At 41.7% G+C, this 20,103-nt stretch overlaps 1 protein-coding gene across 3 annotated transcripts; it reads right to left on the bottom strand.

The window, feature by feature from the left end:
• Positions 1 to 53: 53 nt before the first annotated feature.
• TTC14 (tetratricopeptide repeat domain 14) lies at positions 54 to 18,101 on the bottom strand. 3 transcript variants are annotated; one of them, XM_053390612.1, is made up of 12 exons: positions 17,847 to 18,099; positions 13,871 to 13,995; positions 12,576 to 12,775; positions 11,471 to 11,555; positions 11,229 to 11,358; positions 10,463 to 10,615; positions 8,238 to 8,309; positions 7,111 to 7,230; positions 6,885 to 7,007; positions 6,015 to 6,132; positions 4,357 to 4,466; positions 54 to 1,352 (listed from the first exon to the last, which is right to left on the bottom strand). In XM_053390612.1, exons 1-12 carry the CDS (start codon positions 17,990 to 17,992, stop codon positions 449 to 451), a joined length of 2,286 nt encoding a protein of 761 aa, XP_053246587.1. In that variant the 5' UTR covers positions 17,993 to 18,099; the 3' UTR covers positions 54 to 448. The 3 variants fall into 3 exon arrangements, 1 of the variants encoding a protein (XP_053246587.1); XR_008330732.1 differs by lacking the exon at positions 4,357 to 4,466 and having other exon boundaries at positions 1,257 to 1,352; positions 4,918 to 6,132; positions 17,847 to 18,101; XR_008330731.1 differs by lacking the exon at positions 54 to 1,352 and having other exon boundaries at positions 4,355 to 4,466; positions 4,918 to 6,132; positions 17,847 to 18,101.
• Positions 18,102 to 20,103: the final 2,002 nt, after the last annotated feature.

The raw sequence follows: 20,103 nt of genomic DNA, 5'->3' as shown, positions 1-20,103 counted from the left end.
TGCTTAAGAGGCCCCCTCTTGGCCCACCCCCAAAAATGATTCAAGTGAAAAAGGAAGTTTTATAAAAAATTTAATGGCAAGACAGGCTATTTACACACTAATGGCACATTTATGTTTTTATTAACAATACAAAGTTAACAGTCATTGATGCCTTGGAAATATTCCTTCTGTAAAGTGCAATTTAGATGCCAATTAAGCACAGGTGGCAGTCTTAATAGTAGTAAAGTTTCTCAGCCAATCACGCTATCACATATGAATATCCAAAACAGCAAAAGAAAATCTTTTTTTTAAAAAAAAGATATGATGTAACTCTTGCATATTCGCCATTCCCTAAATCAATATCAAGTAGAGGGAACAGAAATACACCCCCCCCTATTTTTCCCCATTAAGAGTACAGACTCATCAAGTGTTTAGAAGCTGAACTATACTTGCACCTTTTTTAAAAAAATCACTGGTTTTTCTGTTTACTTCCCTTTTCTCGCTCAAATTCAGCAATCTGATTAAATATGTTGACCAAATTCTGAGGCAGTTGTTTCTTAGCACCAGTTCCTGACTGTCCTTTACCATTGAGTGTTGCTTCTTCGTCTCGCTCCTTGGCTTTTGTGGTTTCCCTTTCCCTGCTCTTGGGTTCTCTCTCACTTTTAATCCACGCCAATTCAGGTCTGTTGTCAGCACTGTACCTACTAGGCTCATTTATCCATTGGCTAGTATATCGGTTGTAGTGTTCAACTGACTTTGTTGAGTAATCGGACCCTGTAGGAGATGTGGAGTACTTTGTTTGGCTTGGGCTGTGCTTCTGATAATGCTCCTTCTTTGATTCTTTTTCTAATTTTCCTGAATATCTCATCTTGCTCCTGTCATCAGACTTTCTACGATACGAACCTGTACTATCCCTCCTGTCGGAAGAAACTCTATCTAACTTACCCTGTTTTTCAGTTGTGTTACTGTTTGCCTGAGTCTTGGAACTGCTGTAGGGCTCTCTGGAATCTTCAGACCTACCTCCATAAATATCTTCAGCAGCAGAAGTCCTTGATAGAGAGTGATCTCTCTCTCTTACCTCAGTCTTTTGATAGATTAACCTGTCCTGTCTCTCCAGCAGTTTCTCCATTTCATGCTTTTGATTAAGGAAGGAAGCAGAGGTATTGGCTGGAGGAGAGTAGCAGTCATCTTTCCTACTTTGATGTAAGAAACTCCTGGACGTGTGCTTTTTAGAGCTGCGTGAGGACTCGGACCTGTTCCGACTCCTTTTCTTACGCTTTTTGTTATCAGAAGAGGAAGAGGAGGAAGGAGATTCATCTGATGAAGAACTGCAGGAGGAAGAGGAAGTTGACCTTTTCTTTTTCTTCTTCAACCTAAAAGTTTTAATTAACCATGAGGTAATGTCGTTAGCATTAAAAATGCAGTATTTGTTGGCAAATCTTTCCTACTTAGCTGCTGAACTATATACATTTTATGGTTTAAAAATTTCCTGGTAGTCAGGTTCAGAAGTTTGACTATTACTCCTCATCTCATCAAGATGACCAAAATTACCCACCAAGTAGCAACACTAAAACAGGCATCACTAACCTGCGGCCCTCCAGATATTTTGGCCTACAACTCTCATGATCCCTAGCTAACAGGACCAGTGGTCAGGGATGATGGGAATTGTAGTCCAAAACATCTGGAGGGCTGAAGGTTGGGGATGCCTGCACTAAAATGTAAAACAGTATTTGAAGACCATGCAGCTGCTGTAGGAATTGCTTTACCCTCCCTTAAAAAAATAATAAACAGTGGATTAAGTTCAGTTGATAGTGTCTGATTTTGCTTACCAACACTCATTAGATTCCTAACTGAAATGCCATATACACTTCCTTTCTTGCCTTGCCTTATGTTCCCCCTTCCTCAAAACTAATATTTTTCCAATAAAGTTTTGCCTCAACCCCTTAATCTTTAAGCTCTGATATGTGAAACTCTATTTCCTCACATTCATCTCATACTATTTTTGTCTCTTCCCCTTTTCTTTTCTTTTCTGCTTTCTTCACCTGGGTCACAATATAGACTGTAACCTTCCAAGAGTATTGACCTATGTTTATTCTAAAGTACTATATATAGTTATGGTACTGTATAAACCATTTTGGCAGTTATTCAGCTTTACCTAAGAAAGACTAAATTGAGTGATTCAATACTGGTGCCTAAAGATTTGAAATTGGGAAAGGTATGTTTTGCTTCTTCACCTTAAAATAGATTTTCAGGACTAAAAAGCATTTGGTACACAAATCACAAGCACACAAGGTTTGCTTACAGCCTAAATATAGCTGCAAGTCCCACTTATTTCAGTATCTTTAGACTGACACTTAAAATTGCAGTGGGAGAGGTTATGCTCTTAGAAAGAATTAGCTACAAGAGAGACAGCCAAAACCAAAATTTTAGTTCTGATATTAAGGAATCAACTAAATAGAGAAACGAACACTGATGGATCTGTTCTACACAAAATGTCTTAATTGTATCCAACTAAGTCAGAACAACTTCTACAACTTCCATTTCCCTCTCATTTCCCTGGCTTGCCCACAAATCTGGGTTCCCCCACTAACCCTCTGGAGCAGATCCATGTGTGTGCGTGCAGCAGACATAGGAGAAAAGAGGGGGGAAGTTCTGAAACATGAGTGGAAATCATTCTGCCCAGCAATGACTTAGTAGTTGGATTCAACCCAAACAGGTACAGTGGTGCCTCGCAAGATGAAAAGAATCCGTTCCGTGAGTTTCTTCGTCTTGCGGTTTTTTCGTCTTGCGAAGCAAGCCTATTAGCGGCTTAGCGGATTAGCGCTATTAGCGGCTTAGCGGCTCAGCTGTTAAGCGGCTTAGCGGCTTGGGGAAAAGGGGGGGGGGGGAGGAAAAAAACCCTGCAGGAACTCGCAAGACATGAAGCAAGCCCATAGGAAATTCATTTTGCGAAGCACCTCCAAAACGGAAAACCCTTTCGTCTAGCGGGTTTTCCGTCTTGCGGGGCACCGCACCACTGTACAATTTGCAATTCATTGTGTGATACAGAATTGCAGTATTGTTGCAGTATGGTTATAATAAGCAACAGTGTAACTAACAAGGAATACAGTGGCACCTTGGTTTTCAAACATAATCCGTTCCAGAAGACCGTTTGAGTTCTGAAACGTTTAAAAACCCAAAACTCAATAGCCAACAGCTAGGCCTCAGGATCTTGCAGTCAACAGAAGCCATGTGGCATGTTCGACTTCTGAGGCGTGTTTGAAAACCGAAGCATTTACTTCTGGATTTATGGCGTTCGAAAACCAAAATGTTCGTCATCAGAGACGTTTGAAAACTGAGTTACCACTGTACATCCTAACACAAGTAAGCTATAGCTCCTTGACACAAAATGAGTCAGGCAGCAGATTCTCTACTGCTGAGCAACAACACAGTTTGCTTCTGGACTCAAATTCAAAGTGCTGGCTTTGACCTGCATATTTCGTATCTGAAGAAGTGTGCATGCACACGAAAGCTCATACCAAGAACAAACTTAGTTGGTCTCTAAGGTGCTACTGGACAATTTTTATATATATTTTTTAGATTTAACGATTGTGTTTAATAGTGGTGGACTCAATCCTAATATAGACATGAGTGTAAGGACTGCACAGGTTGTTTCTGTTTTATTTCTGTCAGGTTCCCAAGGATTGTATGCTCTAAGAAACAAAAGGTTGCATATGGTGAATGGTACAAAAAGAGGAGTAGGGCCAAAGGAATTTTCTTTCCATTGTCTTATATATATATATTATCCTGTATCATCAATGCAAAAGAGTGCAAGGCTTGCTTATAACCAGATATTTTGTATATAACAAGAGGTCACATTTCGCCCACCCTCTGTGGTTAAGATTCCTTAATGTCCATGTTCATGTCACAGTAAGCCATAATGGGTTACCATGCATGAATGACCTGCACTCACTTCGCTGCTCCCCAATACCACTAGAAGGAAACAAATGACCCCATATTTCATGGTTAGTTTCATTCCATACAAGCCACTGTAAGTCCAGTCTGACTAGAAAGCTAAATACCTGGTTAAGAGCAACCCATTCTGTTCTCTTATGAAATGTGAATTAAATAATGCTTAGGGCATTCAAACCCATGCCTCAGAGTTCAGCTGTCATTACAAAGGAACTTCATGCTTTAATCTTCCTCATTTATTCCCTGAGACTTTAAAAAAAGAAATAACTCTTGTGAAGGTTCTCATTAGCTTTTTTCACTAGTAGGGAGACACACACACACACACACACACACGCCACAAAATCAGCTCACCAATAACCACGAATGCCTTACTATACTTACAGTACCAACAAGGCTCTATAGAAGGTTGAATATAACGGAGGTTACCTTTTTTCTTCTTTTAAGAGCTTACGCAGTTTTTCTGCACTTGTTTCTATTTTCTTCTCTTTTTGTCTCTCTTCTTTTGCAGCTTGTTTCTCTCTCATTTCCAGAGATTTCTTTTTTGAATCCCAACATTGAAAATATTCCATTAACAAGCCAGTGTTGACCCAAGGTTCCCCCCCCAAAATTCCACCCAATATTCACACAGTTTACACCAACCCCAAGGTATCAGATCCAAAAAGTAAGGTATTCAAGGCAAAATAATTGTGTTCAAATGGGGTGTTAAGCATTGAGATGAACAAGTACGGCATTAAGGACCATATTTGCAGTTTAAAACCCATATATTAAAAGAGAATTATAAAGAACCAAGATGGGAATTAGCATCCATTGCCCAATACAATGACATTAGTAATTCAGAAGGCATAAATGGAAAAAATAGCAAAGTGGTGGGCCATACAGAATTAACCAAATACAGAGGCATCAAGGAAATAATCATTATTTGGATTTTTGCGTAAAACGTGATCCAAATTAAAACATAATTGGAAGAGGCCATGTATGAATACAAACCATATGGCAACCGTATCACAGCCCAGTTTGATGCATGGTTTACACACGTAATCATATTCCAATGGGTTGTTGATGAGCAGCACCAGAGGTCAGACACAGCAGCAACAGTTCCAGTCCAGAGGAAAATGCATTGAAGAAAAACATATCATCAGTATTACAGGAGGGCAACTGTTAAGTCTCAGCAGTAACTCAAGTCAACTTTGCATGTGCTTGTTTAGATTTCCCCCCTCACTGTTGAATGCTCCCCACCAAGGGGAGAGAGGTGCATATACGAAGGGGGACAGAGAGTCTATTTTTACCAAGCTTCCATTTACAGGCTGCTTTTTGCTGGCATGTTATGTGGAAATGTCTCGGTAAAAATAGACATGGCATCCCGCTTTGCATGTATTCTTCTCTGCATGACGGAGGAGAGGCAGCATGTAGAGGGGGAAAGCCCAATACTGGCACGTACAAAGTGACCCTCAATGTGTTTCAAACATGCACGCTATAAATAAATCTCATCTGGAAAACTTTTATTAGCAAACTTTGAGGGCATGCTAACTAACCCTGTAGGTTAAGGATCTCTGAAAATTATATTCAGTTGTAGGTAATCAGCAAGCTCATGGCAGAGCAGGAAAGCTGAATCTAGTTGCTGGATCAATATCCCAAGTTATTGGCACCAGTGCCAAAAGAAAAAGCAACCTTTCCTTTTGCAGGATTTATTTTGGTTCTGCTGGAATCAAGTTCTTGTAAGCCTCCCTGTGCCAACCTTGCAGTCTGATCCCAAGCATACACGTGCTTCAGAAACAAGCTTAATTCCAATAACACTTATTTCCGAATAACTGCTCTAAAGGTTCACTTAACTACTCAATACAGGTAGGTCCTGTTGGCAGAACTAATCTGATTGAGGCATCTTGAATCTAGCTTCAGTGCCATATTTTACCTCTTCACTCAAATCATCCCCCATCCCTGACTTAGCAGCAGTTCAGAAACTCCACACACATCCAAGCTGCAACCATGCTCCCAGTAAATGACCCATGGAAGCTTGCAAGGACAAAAAGTAATGCATGCCTCTTGATGCATTTACCTCAGTCAACTAAGAGAAAGTAAAGAATCACCTGCATCTGCTTACGAAGTTTCAACAAGGCATCCTCGGCTTCTTGAAAGGTCTCATCTATGTTTAAAGCCTTCTTGTAGTAACTCTCAGCATTCAACAGCTTATCTTCCTCTTCTAACCTGGCAGATGATTTTATACAACATGTAAAGTATTCTAACTACCACAGTTAGCCTCAGCTACATTTTTAGAGTGAGATCACTTTATGCTTAAGAAACGCTGACATCCTTTGCGATCAATCCATCAGCATTATAACAATGTGGGAACATGTTCCCATGTACCTCCCGCCATGCAAATGCCATTGGGCTGAACCTGAGCACAGCGAGGCATAACAAATTTCATAGCAGAGGTGATTGTGCGACATGTTACGGCACTAAATAATCAAGTGTCTCCTAGGTATGGTTTACTTCAGAAATCCTTAGGAAGAGATGGCAGTGAAATGACAGTTCTGCTAACTGAATCCAGCATTTTGCATGATAAAAAGAAGTTACATTTAAAACAAAGGTTAGGATGCAAGATGCAGCAGATGTCCACAACCATATAGTAGGAAGGTCAGCAACGAAAAAAGTAGATGCCAAGGTATGGTGGGATGGGTATGATTAGAGCTGGGTTTTCCTGGCAAACCACATAGTGGCATTAGTAAAAGGCACCTGTGCCTCAATCCCAGCCCTCTAAAACAGCAAGTTTTGTTGACACAGATAACTTTTCCCACCTCTCCTTTGTCTTTGAGATAGTAATGAATGTGTGTGAGAGTCGGAAAAAGCACTGACTTCCCTGAGCATGACAGCTTTGGCTAAGGATCCTGTAAGTACAGTACTGTGGGGGGAAATGAAAGACGCTTATATGTTTGGCCCAGTCACTAGGCAACACTTACTGTCCTCCCCGTTCAACAAGCGTTTGGCAAAGGTATTTCCTGGCATTTCTGTGTGTTGGACAGTTTTCTAGAGCAACCTGAAAATCATCAATTGCTTTATTTAAGCTTCCTTTTGTTGCATACCTAGAAGGGGGGGGGGAAACCTTGTTAAGTACAAATATTTTAAATTTGCTCATAAAATTATTTAAAATTCTGCATTCCAGCTACAAATCAAACAGACACTTACAGAGCTCCACGGGCTACTAAGGCTTCAACATTTTGCACATCTATTTCCAGCGCCTTGTTGTATTCATTCATAGCATCCACATGGCGGCCTTCTTTGAAATAATCCACACCAATCTTGACACTAAAAACAACAACAAGGCATTATGAATATTATGGTTTCTATATGCAAATCAATAATTGGGTAATTTGCTGCAGTAGTTCAAACTTGATAAGTTGTGAAGGCTAGTGACATTCCTAATTTTTTTTAGCTCCTAAATCTGCCCAATGCACCTTTTCTCATTATCATTGCAGATTTTCTCCAAATTCCTTAAAAATCAGTTTTAAAATGCAGTGGAGTTTCCTCAAGTTACATGAAGATAAGGACAGAATTCTTTGGGGACTAACCTTATCTCCCATCGATCCTCCATGGGGAACAAAGTAACATTGAGCACTTTTATCCACATGTAGACAAACAGCACATGCAATGATAGGAAAGCTCACTCCAGTCTTGTGAGCCAGAAGTACATGATCCAGAAATATGGCTAAATGGGAAAACTAGTTAAGTATCATCACACTTAATTTTTTTTTAAGTGCCTCCTTAAATATCTACGTTCTCACTTCACAAGCACTTCAGCATGGTTCCCAATGATCAACCAGAGGAACTTGACAAATAGCTAATGTCCATTTCAAGCAAATATCACGATCCTGGGAGGAAAATGATAGTTCTTTCCAATCTTACATAAAACATTTGCCTATCAATATGAAGAAGTGGGACGCGGGTGGCGCTGTGGGTAAAAGCTTCAGTGCCTAGGGCTTGCCGATCGAAAGGTCGGCGGTTCGAATCCCTGCGGCGGGGTGCGCTCCCGTTGCTCGGTCCCAGCGCCTGCCAACCTAGCAGTTTGAAAGCACCCCCGGGTGCAAGTAGATAAATAGGGACCGCTTACTGGCGGGAAGGTAAACGGCATTTCCGTGTGCGGCTCTGGCTCGCCAGAGCAGCGATGTCACGCTGGCCACGTGACCCGGAAGTGTCTCCGGACAGCGCTGGCCCCCGGCCTCTTGAGTGAGACGGGCGCACAACCCTAGAGTCTGTCAAGACTGGCCCGTACGGGCAGGGGTACCTTTACCTTTACCTTATGAAGAAGTGCATACCATTTTAAGGCCCAGGAGGCTGATTGTTTTTTCCTCAAAGCAATGGCAAAATCTTCTTCGTTGAAATTTTTACTAGGGGAGAAAAATAAATCAAGGAACATTTAAATCACAGATGCATAAGAGCTGGAAGGTACCTCCCAGGGTCATCTAGTCCAACCCCTGCAATGCAGGAATCCCAACTAGATCATACATGACAGGGGCCATCCAACTTTTGCTACAAAACCTCCAAGGAAGGAGAGTCCACCACCTCTTGTGCGAATCTGTCCCACTGTCCAACAGCTCTGACTGTCAGAAAGTTCTTCCTTTCTTGCAACCTGAATTGACAACACCTTTCTTAAAATCTGTAATCTTTACATGGAAGACTCAAAGCCAAGTTTTGGCCCCTGAGATGTCCCCATTAATTCCTTCTTTAGATTACCCTGCCTTTAGGCAGAAAGGTAAGTATCAGAAATATAAAGTGTGGTAGGTGAAACAGAGGTCTTTATAGGATATGAGACCTACTGCTCAAAAGTAAACTGATCACTAAAGGAGGGCTAAAGGAAAATCTAAAAAACCTGTACCCTAACTGGCTCCAGCTGCAGCAGTCTTGTTTGTCCGCAAAACATTTAGAATGAAAAGCAAAAGGACTAATGGTATTTTAATTGATGTGTACCAAGTCTCACCGCTTCATTGATTTAGTGTATGCTTGTGGAATATTATATGGGAAATGCAAAAATGTTAACGTTTAGTATGCGAGGCCAAAATAGGCAAAGGAGGACCTTGCCCCTAAAAACCTCTTTATCTTGCCTTCAATAAGTTTCTCTGAAGGTCGTCATCAGATGGCATTTGACTTTGATTCACTTAGCAAAAATCAATTAATCCTTATCCTCTCTCTGCTGGAGGGGCTGTGGTAATTTTGGATCCTATTTCCATGTTTTGTGGGAATGCAAAATTGCTCACGTGTTCTGGACCACAGTTTCTGATCTATTTCTAAGGTTATTTCCAAATCTGGCTTTAGCTCGGCTTTCACTAAAAATGGATTCTGACCTCACTATCAGACACAAAGATTTAGGGTTTTTTTTATTGACAGCTGCACACTTGGTGATAGGCCGCTTTTGGAAATCTAAGGTTCAGCAACATATGGGAGATCGCTATCTCAGAGCAACGACTCAGGCACAGAAAGGTAGCAAAAGGTACTGCCAAGAGAAAACTTTATTGAAACTTTTGTCTCCTTTCTTTTTGTATGTAAGGGCATCCCACCGACTACCCAGATTTGTCCATGGAGAGGCTATATTAACCATTAATGTATTAAGAATATGTTTGAGATTATACTACACAATTAACGTAATTTTAAGTGGATATAGTATTACGTAACTAGACTTGTACCCAATTCTTATTACAGTTTTGTTATTTTGGAAAATTAAAATTTTATTTTTATTTTATGCTGTAAGCTGCCCAGAGTGGCTGGGGAAACTAGCCAGATGGGTGGGGTATAATAATGATGATAATGATGTGTGGTGGGGGGAGGTGATGTACATGGTTTTCCACCTCTTCATTTAATTCCTGCAATAACCCTATGAGGTAGGTTAGGCTTTATGGCTGAGGGGGAATTTAAACCCTGGTCTCCCAAGTCCTAGTCCATGGATAGGCAAACTAAGGCCAGGGGGCCGGATCCGGCCCGCCTTCTAGATCCAGCCTGCGGACGGTCTGGGAATCAGTGTGTTTTTACATGAGTAGAATGTGTCCTTTTATTTCAAATGCACTTCTGGGTTATTTGTGGGGCCTGCCTGGTGTTTTTACATGAGTAGAATGTGTGCCTTTATTTAAAATGCATCTCTGGGTTATTTGTGGGGCATAGGAATTTGTTCATTCCGCCCGAAAAATATAGTCCAGCCCCCCACAAGGTCTGAGGGACAGTGGACCGGCCCCCTGCTTTGGTTTGCTGACCCCTGTCTAGTCTAACACTTTAGTCACTATCCCACACTAGGTGGCTGAATTGGTTTAAATATGGTTGTGGATCAGAACGTTAACCTGTTGCCCAATATAAACTATTTGCTTTGTTTGTTGAGGAAGTTTAATAAAGATTTAGTTGCAAATGGAAAAAGAGCTTTTCCTGCACTTTTTTGTTTTTTAAAAAAGTAATGGAAGTTTCACTTTAGTGAGCAATCTCAAAATAAAGTAAATCTGGAAGCTGCCCAAGGTTTAAAAGAACTTGAATACTTTCTGTGAAGAGGTGCCTTATATACCTTTGCAGTCCTCTCATTAAGGATGGTGGGCTGGATTCATTCAATCCTAGTTTTCCTACCAGAAACTCAACTACAGCTGGATTGGCAAAGCCCAAGGAATGATGTAAAACTTTATCATATGTTTCCAAACTGCTGGCTATTTCAACACTTTTCCTGGGGAAAGAAAGAGAGAGGAAGCAATTATGAGCATTCTGTCTTTGGTTCCACCTTGACAGGGACATCTTTCCCATTCTATTTCTAACGAAGAACTGATGAGGGACAAGCCTAAAGATACATGGAAAGGTTGCCAAAGGAATATGCCCAACTCACCCATCTCAAGGGCTACTGGCACAACTACAAAAGAGTTACTTCAAGGAAAACCTTAGGAACTTTTGCTTTTAGATAACCATGGGTTCCTGTTGTCTGACTGGTAATAATGGTCAGTTACACAGGCCAGCTTCAAGCCACTGGTTATGAAGTTGGCTTGTTTAAATTAATGATAGTGATGACTATAGTTCCTAGTTTAGACAAAAGGGCAAAGTGTCATTAACTAAAAGGAAATGAAAGCTTCAGAAATCCTCCCTCTAAACTCACAGGAGGAGCAGAGGGAAAGGGACAAAGTGTGCAAGCCCAGAATACTAGGATGACTTATGTAGTGTGAAACTATGGTTTAACATTATGTTCAAATGTGGCTAAATATTTTATTCTATTCAGGAAAGCCCAGTATGTGCCAAAGAGTTTATTGAGCCACTAAAGAAGGAAGATGCAGTATATTACTGTTTCATACCTGTAGTGCAGAGGCAGATCTTCTGAGCTGATTACTCCTAATTTGGTACTTGCTAGACTGGGTGATAGAGCAGAGCTGTGCAGTGATACTGTGAGCTTTTCATGGTAGCGATCAATATCCTTGATTGCAGCTATTAAAACACAAAAAAGGCTTGATTTAAGCAGCAGAATATCCTGTCAACATATCCTGAAAATAAATATTAAGGGGGAACCTAGTTGTGAGGCTAAGTCAAATTAACTTGCCTTGGATAAGGTCACCTGTTTGATAGTATGATAAAGGGTCACCATGGCTGCTCTGGGAAGGCACATCCCTCAATGGACAAAGAGCCTGAAATAGAAACCAAATGACCAAAAACTTTAGCATCCTTTACCAGACCAGTAAATGTTCTTGCTGGGGCAAGGGGAACGCATATAACTTGTATAAATGAATACTCAGGCCAGCTATATTTATTGCAGGGAGGGGTTCACTTAGGAGAAACCATGTTGGTCTGAACTTGCTGTAACGGCAACACTGAAGATTCAGTCCTGCTGACATTTTAGCTCCAAATCACAAGGGGAGGGAACAATATGCGCAAGGGAAAACATAGTAAGAGAGGTGGATTTGTGTTTTCTTCCTATTTTTGCAGTGTTCACCAGTGCGGCTGTTGCTGGTCCAGCCCCGTAATTCTTCCAGTGTCCCACGTAGGTTAGGAATTGCTGTAAAGCTGAGAAGCTCCCAGTAAAATGAGAACGTGATCTGACAGAGAGCCTTATGGTAAGGCAGTGAACATGAAGTCACCTGCAGATCCTTCTTTTTATGTTTACAGGGCCTCATGAAAATCTTTGGCCTCTCCTCCAGACGAAGAGGCGCTTCTCCAAGCATAAATGCTTCTTGCACATTTTCCAGTAAGATACATACAAGTTTCACTTTTGCATAACACCCTTGAGCACAGAAAAAGGAAGCAGAATTTATTTGAAAACAAATTCTACTCAGCTATTGCAAAGCAAAATGCAAATGCTTGCAAAAATGTCTTTTTGAGATGTCTCCCTTTTTAAAGAGCCGCACAAATGCTATCAAAACTGCAACAGAGTACACTTGAAAGCTTTTATGTCCTCAAAATAACCTTTAAACAGAAAAAGAATGAGAAATGTTTTGCTGAGGTAGCGAAACATCTTCTAGCTCACCACTTTTCAAGGCCACACTACAGTAAAAGCTTTAAACTACTGACTGTCCCACAGAACACATTTACTTTTCCTGAGCAAGCAGCTCCCAATTTGTTGTACAAAAAGCTAACACACAACAAAATGATCCATCAGAAGGTGTCTTCAGCGCAAGAATTCACATGTGAATAGTTATCATCAGACTTACAGTGATCTCTAGATCTGCTATCTCTCGAGTGACGCCACTTCGAAGGCAGAACAGCACCATGAAAAAACCAAATTCACGAATGGAACTAATCCTTCCAATCACTATGTCCCCACGCTCAATATCACGGAAAAACAGCTCTCTCCTCTCTGCACTGGGAACATCCATGAACTGCTCCAAAGGTGGCATAGTAGCATAATAATCTTCAATTGAGATAAAAAGAGTCATGTTGAAATAAAATATTATACAAACAGTTTTTAAAATATGATATTATCCACTGTATCACATAAAACATTTTAAATCAAAAACTGCCACCTTAAAGTGTAACCTTTCATATGCCTACTTCAACGAGACTAAAACTCACAGGTAAGTGGGTTTAACATTTCACTCTTACAGAACAATCCTAAACATGCCTACTTAGAAGGAAGTTCTAATGAATTCAGAGGGGCTCACTCCCAGGCAATTGGGGTTAGGATTGTAGCCACAGCTTCTTAGAGCTATTCACAATTTTGACACACAGGCCACTTAGCACACTCCTCCCCTGGCCCAAATTAGTATTTACAGAACTTGTCTGCTTGCACCAGAGCTGGGGCTTGACCCCAAAGAGAAGAGATCCCAGCTCTGGTGCATATATTAAAATCACATTTATTATATAGTGGGACAGAGCACAGAATAACAGAGAAATACTAATAAAACTATTTCCCCAATGAAAATTGGTGTCTGAAAAGGATCTGTAGTTTTTAATTCAAAACATCCACTTTCAAGCTTCACAAACTTCAGAAAATTGAAGATCTACACACACTGAAAACCAAGTCCACCTGTTAGTATGTTTCTTGATGATATATGCATATATTTAAACATTTATTGATTTGTTTTACTTGATATAGGAATCCTAGGCAAGTGAGAAGCAACAGACATCAAATGATGTGTTGTGCAAAGGCTTTGACACTATGAAGCTACTCTGTACTCTACCACATTTGCAAATACTATTCCAACTACATCTGAAAAATGTTGCTTAGCATATTACTGTTGACTGGAATACTAACAATGCTTGAACTCTAAATCAAGAAGTAATGTGAACGGATTATAACAGCACTGTTTTCAAAAACTGCTTTAATAAATATTTCACTTCTAATACTTAAAAGAGCAAAATATTTCATATGAAGGTTTTCCTCATTTTTTGTAGACCATGGGGTGAGAGAAGAAAGATAAAAACATTAAGGAGATGCACTTTTCAGCACGTACCACTAATCACAATATGACTTACAACTTTTGCCTTGTCTTAGTAGAAATCTTACCTTCATTCTCTTCATTTGCTTCTGTTGCTGTTGGCACATTTGTTTTCCAAGCATGAGAAAAAAGGAGATCAGCTTTTTTTGCAATGAAATGCTGTATCTCAATATTTTCAAGTCCTCTCTCTTTCCTGAAACAGCAAAGAAAAGAGATTAGCACCTCCTAAATCAGGGCCCACCAACCTGGGGTGACACCTCCCATGCTACCCACAGAAAGGTCTCTTTACATCGATAAAGGTACCTCTGACTGTTAGGTCCAGTCGCGGACGACTCTGGGGTTGCGGCGCTCATCTCGCTCTACAGGCCGAGGGAGCCGGTGTTTGTCCACAGACAGCTTCCGGGTCATGTGGCCAGCATGACTAAGCCGCTTCTGGCGAACCAGAGCAGCGCACAGAAACGCCATTTACCTTCCCACTGGAGCGGTACCTATTTATCTACTTGTACTTTGACATGCTTTTGAACTGCTAGGTGGGCAGGAGCTGGGACCGAACAACGGGAGCTCACTCCGTTGTGGGGATTCGAACCGCTGACCTTCCAATTGGCAAGCCCTAGGCTCTGTGGTTTAGACCACAGCGCCACCCGTGTCCCTTCTTTACATAGACCTGAGTAAATGTTCCCTCAAAAGCCACTCTCCAGCCCCAGGAGCCTTCATAAGGGAGCCATTTGCAGAGAAAGAACTGAGGGGAGAGAGACCCTGTATTGGACAGAGGGGGTGGTGGGTTTCACTTGTGCTGCCCCACCTCCAGGCCAAGGAACCTTCAGAAGGGAGTTGCTACCACAGGCATTATGTGTATTTTAATGAGCTGAATAGAGTAAAAGATTATGAGTCGTGGGTGTGTGGAGGGAGTGATGTATGAACTTAACAGTGCTTAGTTTATTTTATGGCTGCTATTTTGTTAATGTTGTCAATATTGTTTTACAGATTATAAATGCTGTATTGATTTGTTAAGCATACAATGTGACTTTTGCTTTAACTGTGATGTTTAACTTATTTTTTAGTTGCTGTTTTGGTAACAGTGTTTTATAGATTGTAATTGTTTCACTGAAGATTTGTTAATTGTTCTGTATGATTTATGCTATACAGGCAGTGACTTTGAGGTGCGTCTGATATGGGTGCAAATGCAAAGCACATCACGCTGAAACCAGAAGTGACCCGAAAATGTCACAAAAGGGGGTGGGGAAGGAATGGCGTGTTTGTAGGCTTTTGCAATGGGTGTTCTGATTATACACAATTTCACGTAAGCGTGCAGTGCCAAGGCATGCAACCCCTACGCAAATCGGTCACTTACTATATTTGTTATGTTCTATCATGTTGATATTATTTACTGCTTATAAGCTGCTTTGGGATTCATTTGGATGAAAAGCCGCATAGAAATGTAATAAACCATATCAAACTCTCTGCTTTTACTGCTCAATTCCTGTCTGCACTGACTCAGCCCTTCCTACATGCAACATGCACCCTTCAAAACGTGCAAGTTTGGAAAGTCAGACAGGGGCATATCCACACTCTTTTGTGGTCCTATATAATTTTCCTTTAATGAGGGTGAAAGAGGAGAGCGCAAAATATAGTCTGAAGCTCAACATCAAAAAAACGAAGATCATAGCCACTGGTCCCATCACCTCCTGGCAAATAGAAGGGGAAGAAATGGAGGCAGTGAGAGATTTTACTTTCTTGGGCTCCATGATCGCTACAGATGGTGACAGCAGTCACGAAATTAAAAGACGCCTGCTTCTTGGGAGAAAGGCGATGGCAAACCTAGACAGCATCTTAAAAAGCAGAGACATCACCTTGCCAACAAAGATCCGTATAGTTAAAGCCATGGTTTTTCTAGTAGTGATGTATGGAAGTGAGAGCTGGACCATAAAGAAGGCTGATCGCCGAAGAATTGATGCTTTTGAATTATGGTGCTGGAGGAGACTCTTGAGAGTCCCATGGACTGCAAGAAGATCAAACCTCTCCATTCTGAAGGAAATCAGCCCTGAGTGCTCACTGGAAGGACAGATCCTGAAGCTGAGACTCCAATACTTTGGCCACCTCATGAGAAGAGAAGACTCCCTGGAAAAGACCCTGATGTTGGGAAAGATGGAGGGCAAAAGGAGAAGGGGACAACAGAAGACAAGATGGTTGGATAGTGTTCTCGAAGCTACCAGCATGAGTTTGACCAAATTGTGGGAGGCAGTGGAAGACAGGAGTGCCTGGCGTGCTCTGGTCCATGGGGTCACGAAGAGTCGGACACGACAACGACTAAACAACAACAACATATTTTTCCTGCTCTTTCAGATGTAGCAGGCTTGCATTTCCTCAAAATTTCAAAAGGTTCCCTACCCCTGCCCTAAAGGAACACTGTTCCAAATGAGAACTTGGCAACTTGATTACTATAACAGCATTGTAGATAGAAAACACACTATCTCATTCTAGTAAGTCTGCTGTAAAGTGCACAACTTTGCTCTTCCAGCTGATGCTTTGTAATTATATGTTTAGGAACATGATTGTTTAATTCTGCCTTGAGCCACTTTTGCATTCAAAATACATTAGCTCTTAGTCAGCTACCCTTTCAGCCTTTAGCATATCATTAAACATATGTTTCTTTCTTGATGCCATTAAACTGATATCTGTACAGTCCTCAGTATGTTTATTCAGAATTCCTATCAAATTTAAAGACGCTGCTTCCCTAGTACGTTCTGGAGTCTGACATAGCTGGTTGGTGGCTGCCAATGCTATATATGTACACACACCCGTATATATATGCTCGTGTGTGTTATTTGTTTATAAAAATATTCCTATGCCACTTTATCGTAAGAATATCAAAGCAGCTTACAGTAGTATCTGTATATAATAAAAGCACATAAAAATTAAAACCAGAGACCATCAGTTAACTGTTATGGAAAGATGTGTTCTTAATTGCCTGCATAAGCTTGGCAGAATAGAAGTTTTTCAGCAGACATTTAAAAGTTTAAATAGATGTCCCTGCTCAAGTTCTCATCATTACCACCATCAACATTTTACTTGTATGCCACCTTTCCATAGTTAAAACCATGCTCAAGGCGGCTGAATCGATTGACACCAATATTGCACAGGACTGGGACAATGACACCAGAGGCTTTGTTTCATGTTAATGTCAAATGACTGTCACCAACTCAGAATAAAACCAGCGTCATTCCTGCAATGATCTTAAGTGATCAAGCTGGGATATGAGGGCACAGCTGGATGGCACAGAAGTACTAACATCTAACTGCTGTGCTGGAGGAGGATTGGGGCTTTACATCATACAACACAGAATGCCACATTTGGGGGGGGGGGAAACGGACACGTTTATGTTGTGGAAAGAGGGAGGGTGCTCCAGTGGCAAATTTCTAGAAAGAAGCAGAGCAATGGAGCAGGTGCGTTGATCACAGAAGGCCCTGAGTTCAAATCCCCCGGTAGGGCTGGAGAAGAATCTTGTCTGAAACCCTTCGGTTGCTGCCAGTCGAGAGCCACCCATTTTGAACTAGATGCACCAACAAGCTTGACAGAGAATAGGGCAACTTCCTACAGCTACAGCCTGCTTTCAAAGCTTATCCAGCAAAACCTGCTATGATATATTTAGGGTGTGTATATATATATATATATATAATGTTTAGTAGGTTATTGTATTTTAGCATTTTGTTGGAAGCCGCCCAGAGTGGCGGGGTATAAATAAATTATTACTATTATTATTATTATTATTATTATTATTATTATTATTATTAAACCACCTGCACATGTTCAGAGGCGCTCTTTCATGGGATAATACAGAGCCTCAGAGGCGGGCTGCAAAATAAAAACAAACCCTTCATCTCAGGGTCGCGGGTTTGAATCCTACGCGGGGCAAAAAGGATTCCTGCACTGAAAGGGGGTTGGGCTAGATGACGCAACAGGCGCCCACCCAGAGGCCCCTCCCCCTCCACGAGGAGCCCCGCCCCTTTCCCCTCCCCCCCCCCAGCCAAGGCAGGGCCCGCTCACCTGACTGGCGGCAGCGCCTCCAGGCCAGGCCCGCCAGGCGGCAGGAGGCCTCGGAAGTCGGGGTTGTCGTGCTGCTCTGTGCGGAGCAAGGGGAGCAGCGCCGGCCCGTGAAAGCCGAGCGCCTGGCGGAGCAGGTCCCGCTCCATCCCCCGCGCAGTCGGCCCGCCTGCTCCTCCCCCTCACGCAGAACGATCTACGCGACCCGGAAGGGAAACCTTTCCGTAGACTTTCCCTCACGCCCTTCTCCCCGCGCTGAAGCGGCGCAGGCGCAGAGGGGAACCCCGCTCGTCAGCATTAAACTCCAGTCGCGAGGAAGGGGCGGAGCTTCGCGAGGAAAGGGCGGGAAAGGCCGTTGCTTCGCCCTATTTACCTCACGAAGTGGTCGCGCCTCAGTAAAAGGCGAAGTGCGTTTCTCTGTAGCTTCGCGAGGGGAGAACGGAGTTGGCCTTAAATATAATAAAATGATTTTTTCTTGCCCTTGTGAAGTTTCTTTCTTTCTTTCTTTCTTTCTTTCTTTCTTTCTTTCTTTCTTTCTTTCTTTCTTTCGTGCAGTAGCCTAATGTCATTCAGAGACGCATGAAATACGACAGGCGCGCGCACTCTGCACTTTCCAGAAACAATCGAAGACATTTTTGGTCTCCATAGGCTTTTCCAGCTGGGCATGGGAGCAATCCTAAAGATGAGAAACCAGTATAGAATAAGATTTTTTTGGGAGGTGGGGTAGGTGGAAATTCCTGATCTAAACTCCATTGAGGAGTGGCTGAGGGGGGCTAAACGGGAGCATGAAAATGAGCCTTTAAAATAGAGTTTCGTTTCATAACATCCTTTTTGGTGGCTTCAGTTGAGACAGGTCAGACCATGCTGAATTGGTTCAGGGTGATTTCAGCCTAAAGCCCCTTCCTATCTAGCCACAAATTTGGGGATGCCCTTCTTTCCAGGACTTAAGACAGTTTAAGATTTGGCAGGGCAGATGCTAAATTATAAATCTCTAGGCTCAGCTGGAGATCTGCTGGATCCCAACTGCTCATCCTGGTGGATCTATTGTAGCCTTAAGGTTGTGCCCTAAATGGGTCTTTGCCATGAGTGTCTTTTTTGGATGATACTACTGGTAGTTTTGCTTTTAATGTTTATTTCTTTTTTTGCTATTTTTTATTGTACATCACTTTGAGATGATCACATATAGGCGATTAATAATAATAATAAATTTTATCTGTTTTGTTTTTTTAAGTAGGGGTTTTTGTATATATTGCTGATAACATTTAACTATTGCTGCGAACATTTCTGAGATCATGATCTTTTTCCAACTAGTGGCTCTTGTCCAGGTTTGTTAATTGTCTTACTTTAAATGATTTGAGGATCCTATGTCCTTTTAAAATGTATTTTTTTGGGGTGGGGATTTACTGGGTTGTTTTTATTTTGATTATGTATTTTGTGGTTTTATATTTTGATTTTATTCTGTGAACCGCTCTGAGACCTCAGGGTATAGGGCGGTATATAAATAATAATAATAATAATAATAACAACAATAACAACAACAACAATAGTTTGTGTGCTGTACCAGCAGGCGTTGCAATCTTCCAACAGCTTGATCTCATCCCCAAAACGCAAATTCTTCCATTGCCTCCTGAGACTGGTGGATGCCAGGACATGTATAACTAGACTTCGGCACCATCTGAATAATTTTTTTTTCATGCAAATGGTTTGTAAATTTCCTAAATAAATAAATAAAGTAGGCAAAAAAATAATCAGAGAGCTGATAATGAGATAATGGGTTTTTCCAAAGCTCTGTGAGCAGCATCCTATTTGCACAAGGGGACTTCCTCTTCTTTGAATCTGCCCCAGAGGGTCCCTGTTTGTGGGGGCCAAAGGAGAGAGGTTGGGGACGTTGCCTTGCACAAGTGGGAAGCCTGTCGTGCAAGTGAAACGGCAGTGTCGGATGCGACCTGATAGATATCACAACGATTTTTGAGAAGCAGGACGACGGTCTAGGAAAAAACACTTCCACACTTCTCCTTTTAGTGGAGGCATCTGTAGGATCGAAAGCCACTTTTGTAAGCACAAATAACCCATTTGAATTCTACCCAGTGTCTTGTATCCAACAGCCATGGAAGCATTAGAATGGATCGGCTTGTCTCCTGCAAAAGCCCATTATCTCAGCCAGACCACAGAACTTCCATCTCAACTAGTGAGGCAGGATGTCTGGAGGTAAATGGAAAATTTAGCCTGGCGCTGTTCAACTGTTGCTGATGCTGCCTGC

Source organism: Podarcis raffonei, chromosome 5, assembly GCF_027172205.1.
Source record: "Podarcis raffonei isolate rPodRaf1 chromosome 5, rPodRaf1.pri, whole genome shotgun sequence".
Lineage (NCBI taxonomy): Eukaryota > Metazoa > Chordata > Lepidosauria > Squamata > Lacertidae > Podarcis > Podarcis raffonei.
The sequence above is the reverse complement of the archived record's forward strand: the minus strand, read 5'-3'. Positions and strand labels throughout refer to the sequence as shown.

Coding starts and splice junctions, on each gene's coding strand:
- TTC14 (XM_053390612.1), bottom strand. CDS start 17,992: ATGGAGCGGGACCTGCTCCGCCAGGCGCTCGGCTTTCACGGGCCGGCG. Junction 13,996..17,846: donor GAGGCGCTGCCGCCAGTCAG/GTGAGCGGGCCC, acceptor TTGCTGTTTCAG/GAAAGAGAGAGGACTTGAAA. Junction 10,616..11,228: donor GATCTGCCTCTGCACTACAG/GTATGAAACAGT, acceptor TTCTTTCCCCAG/GAAAAGTGTTGAAATAGCCA.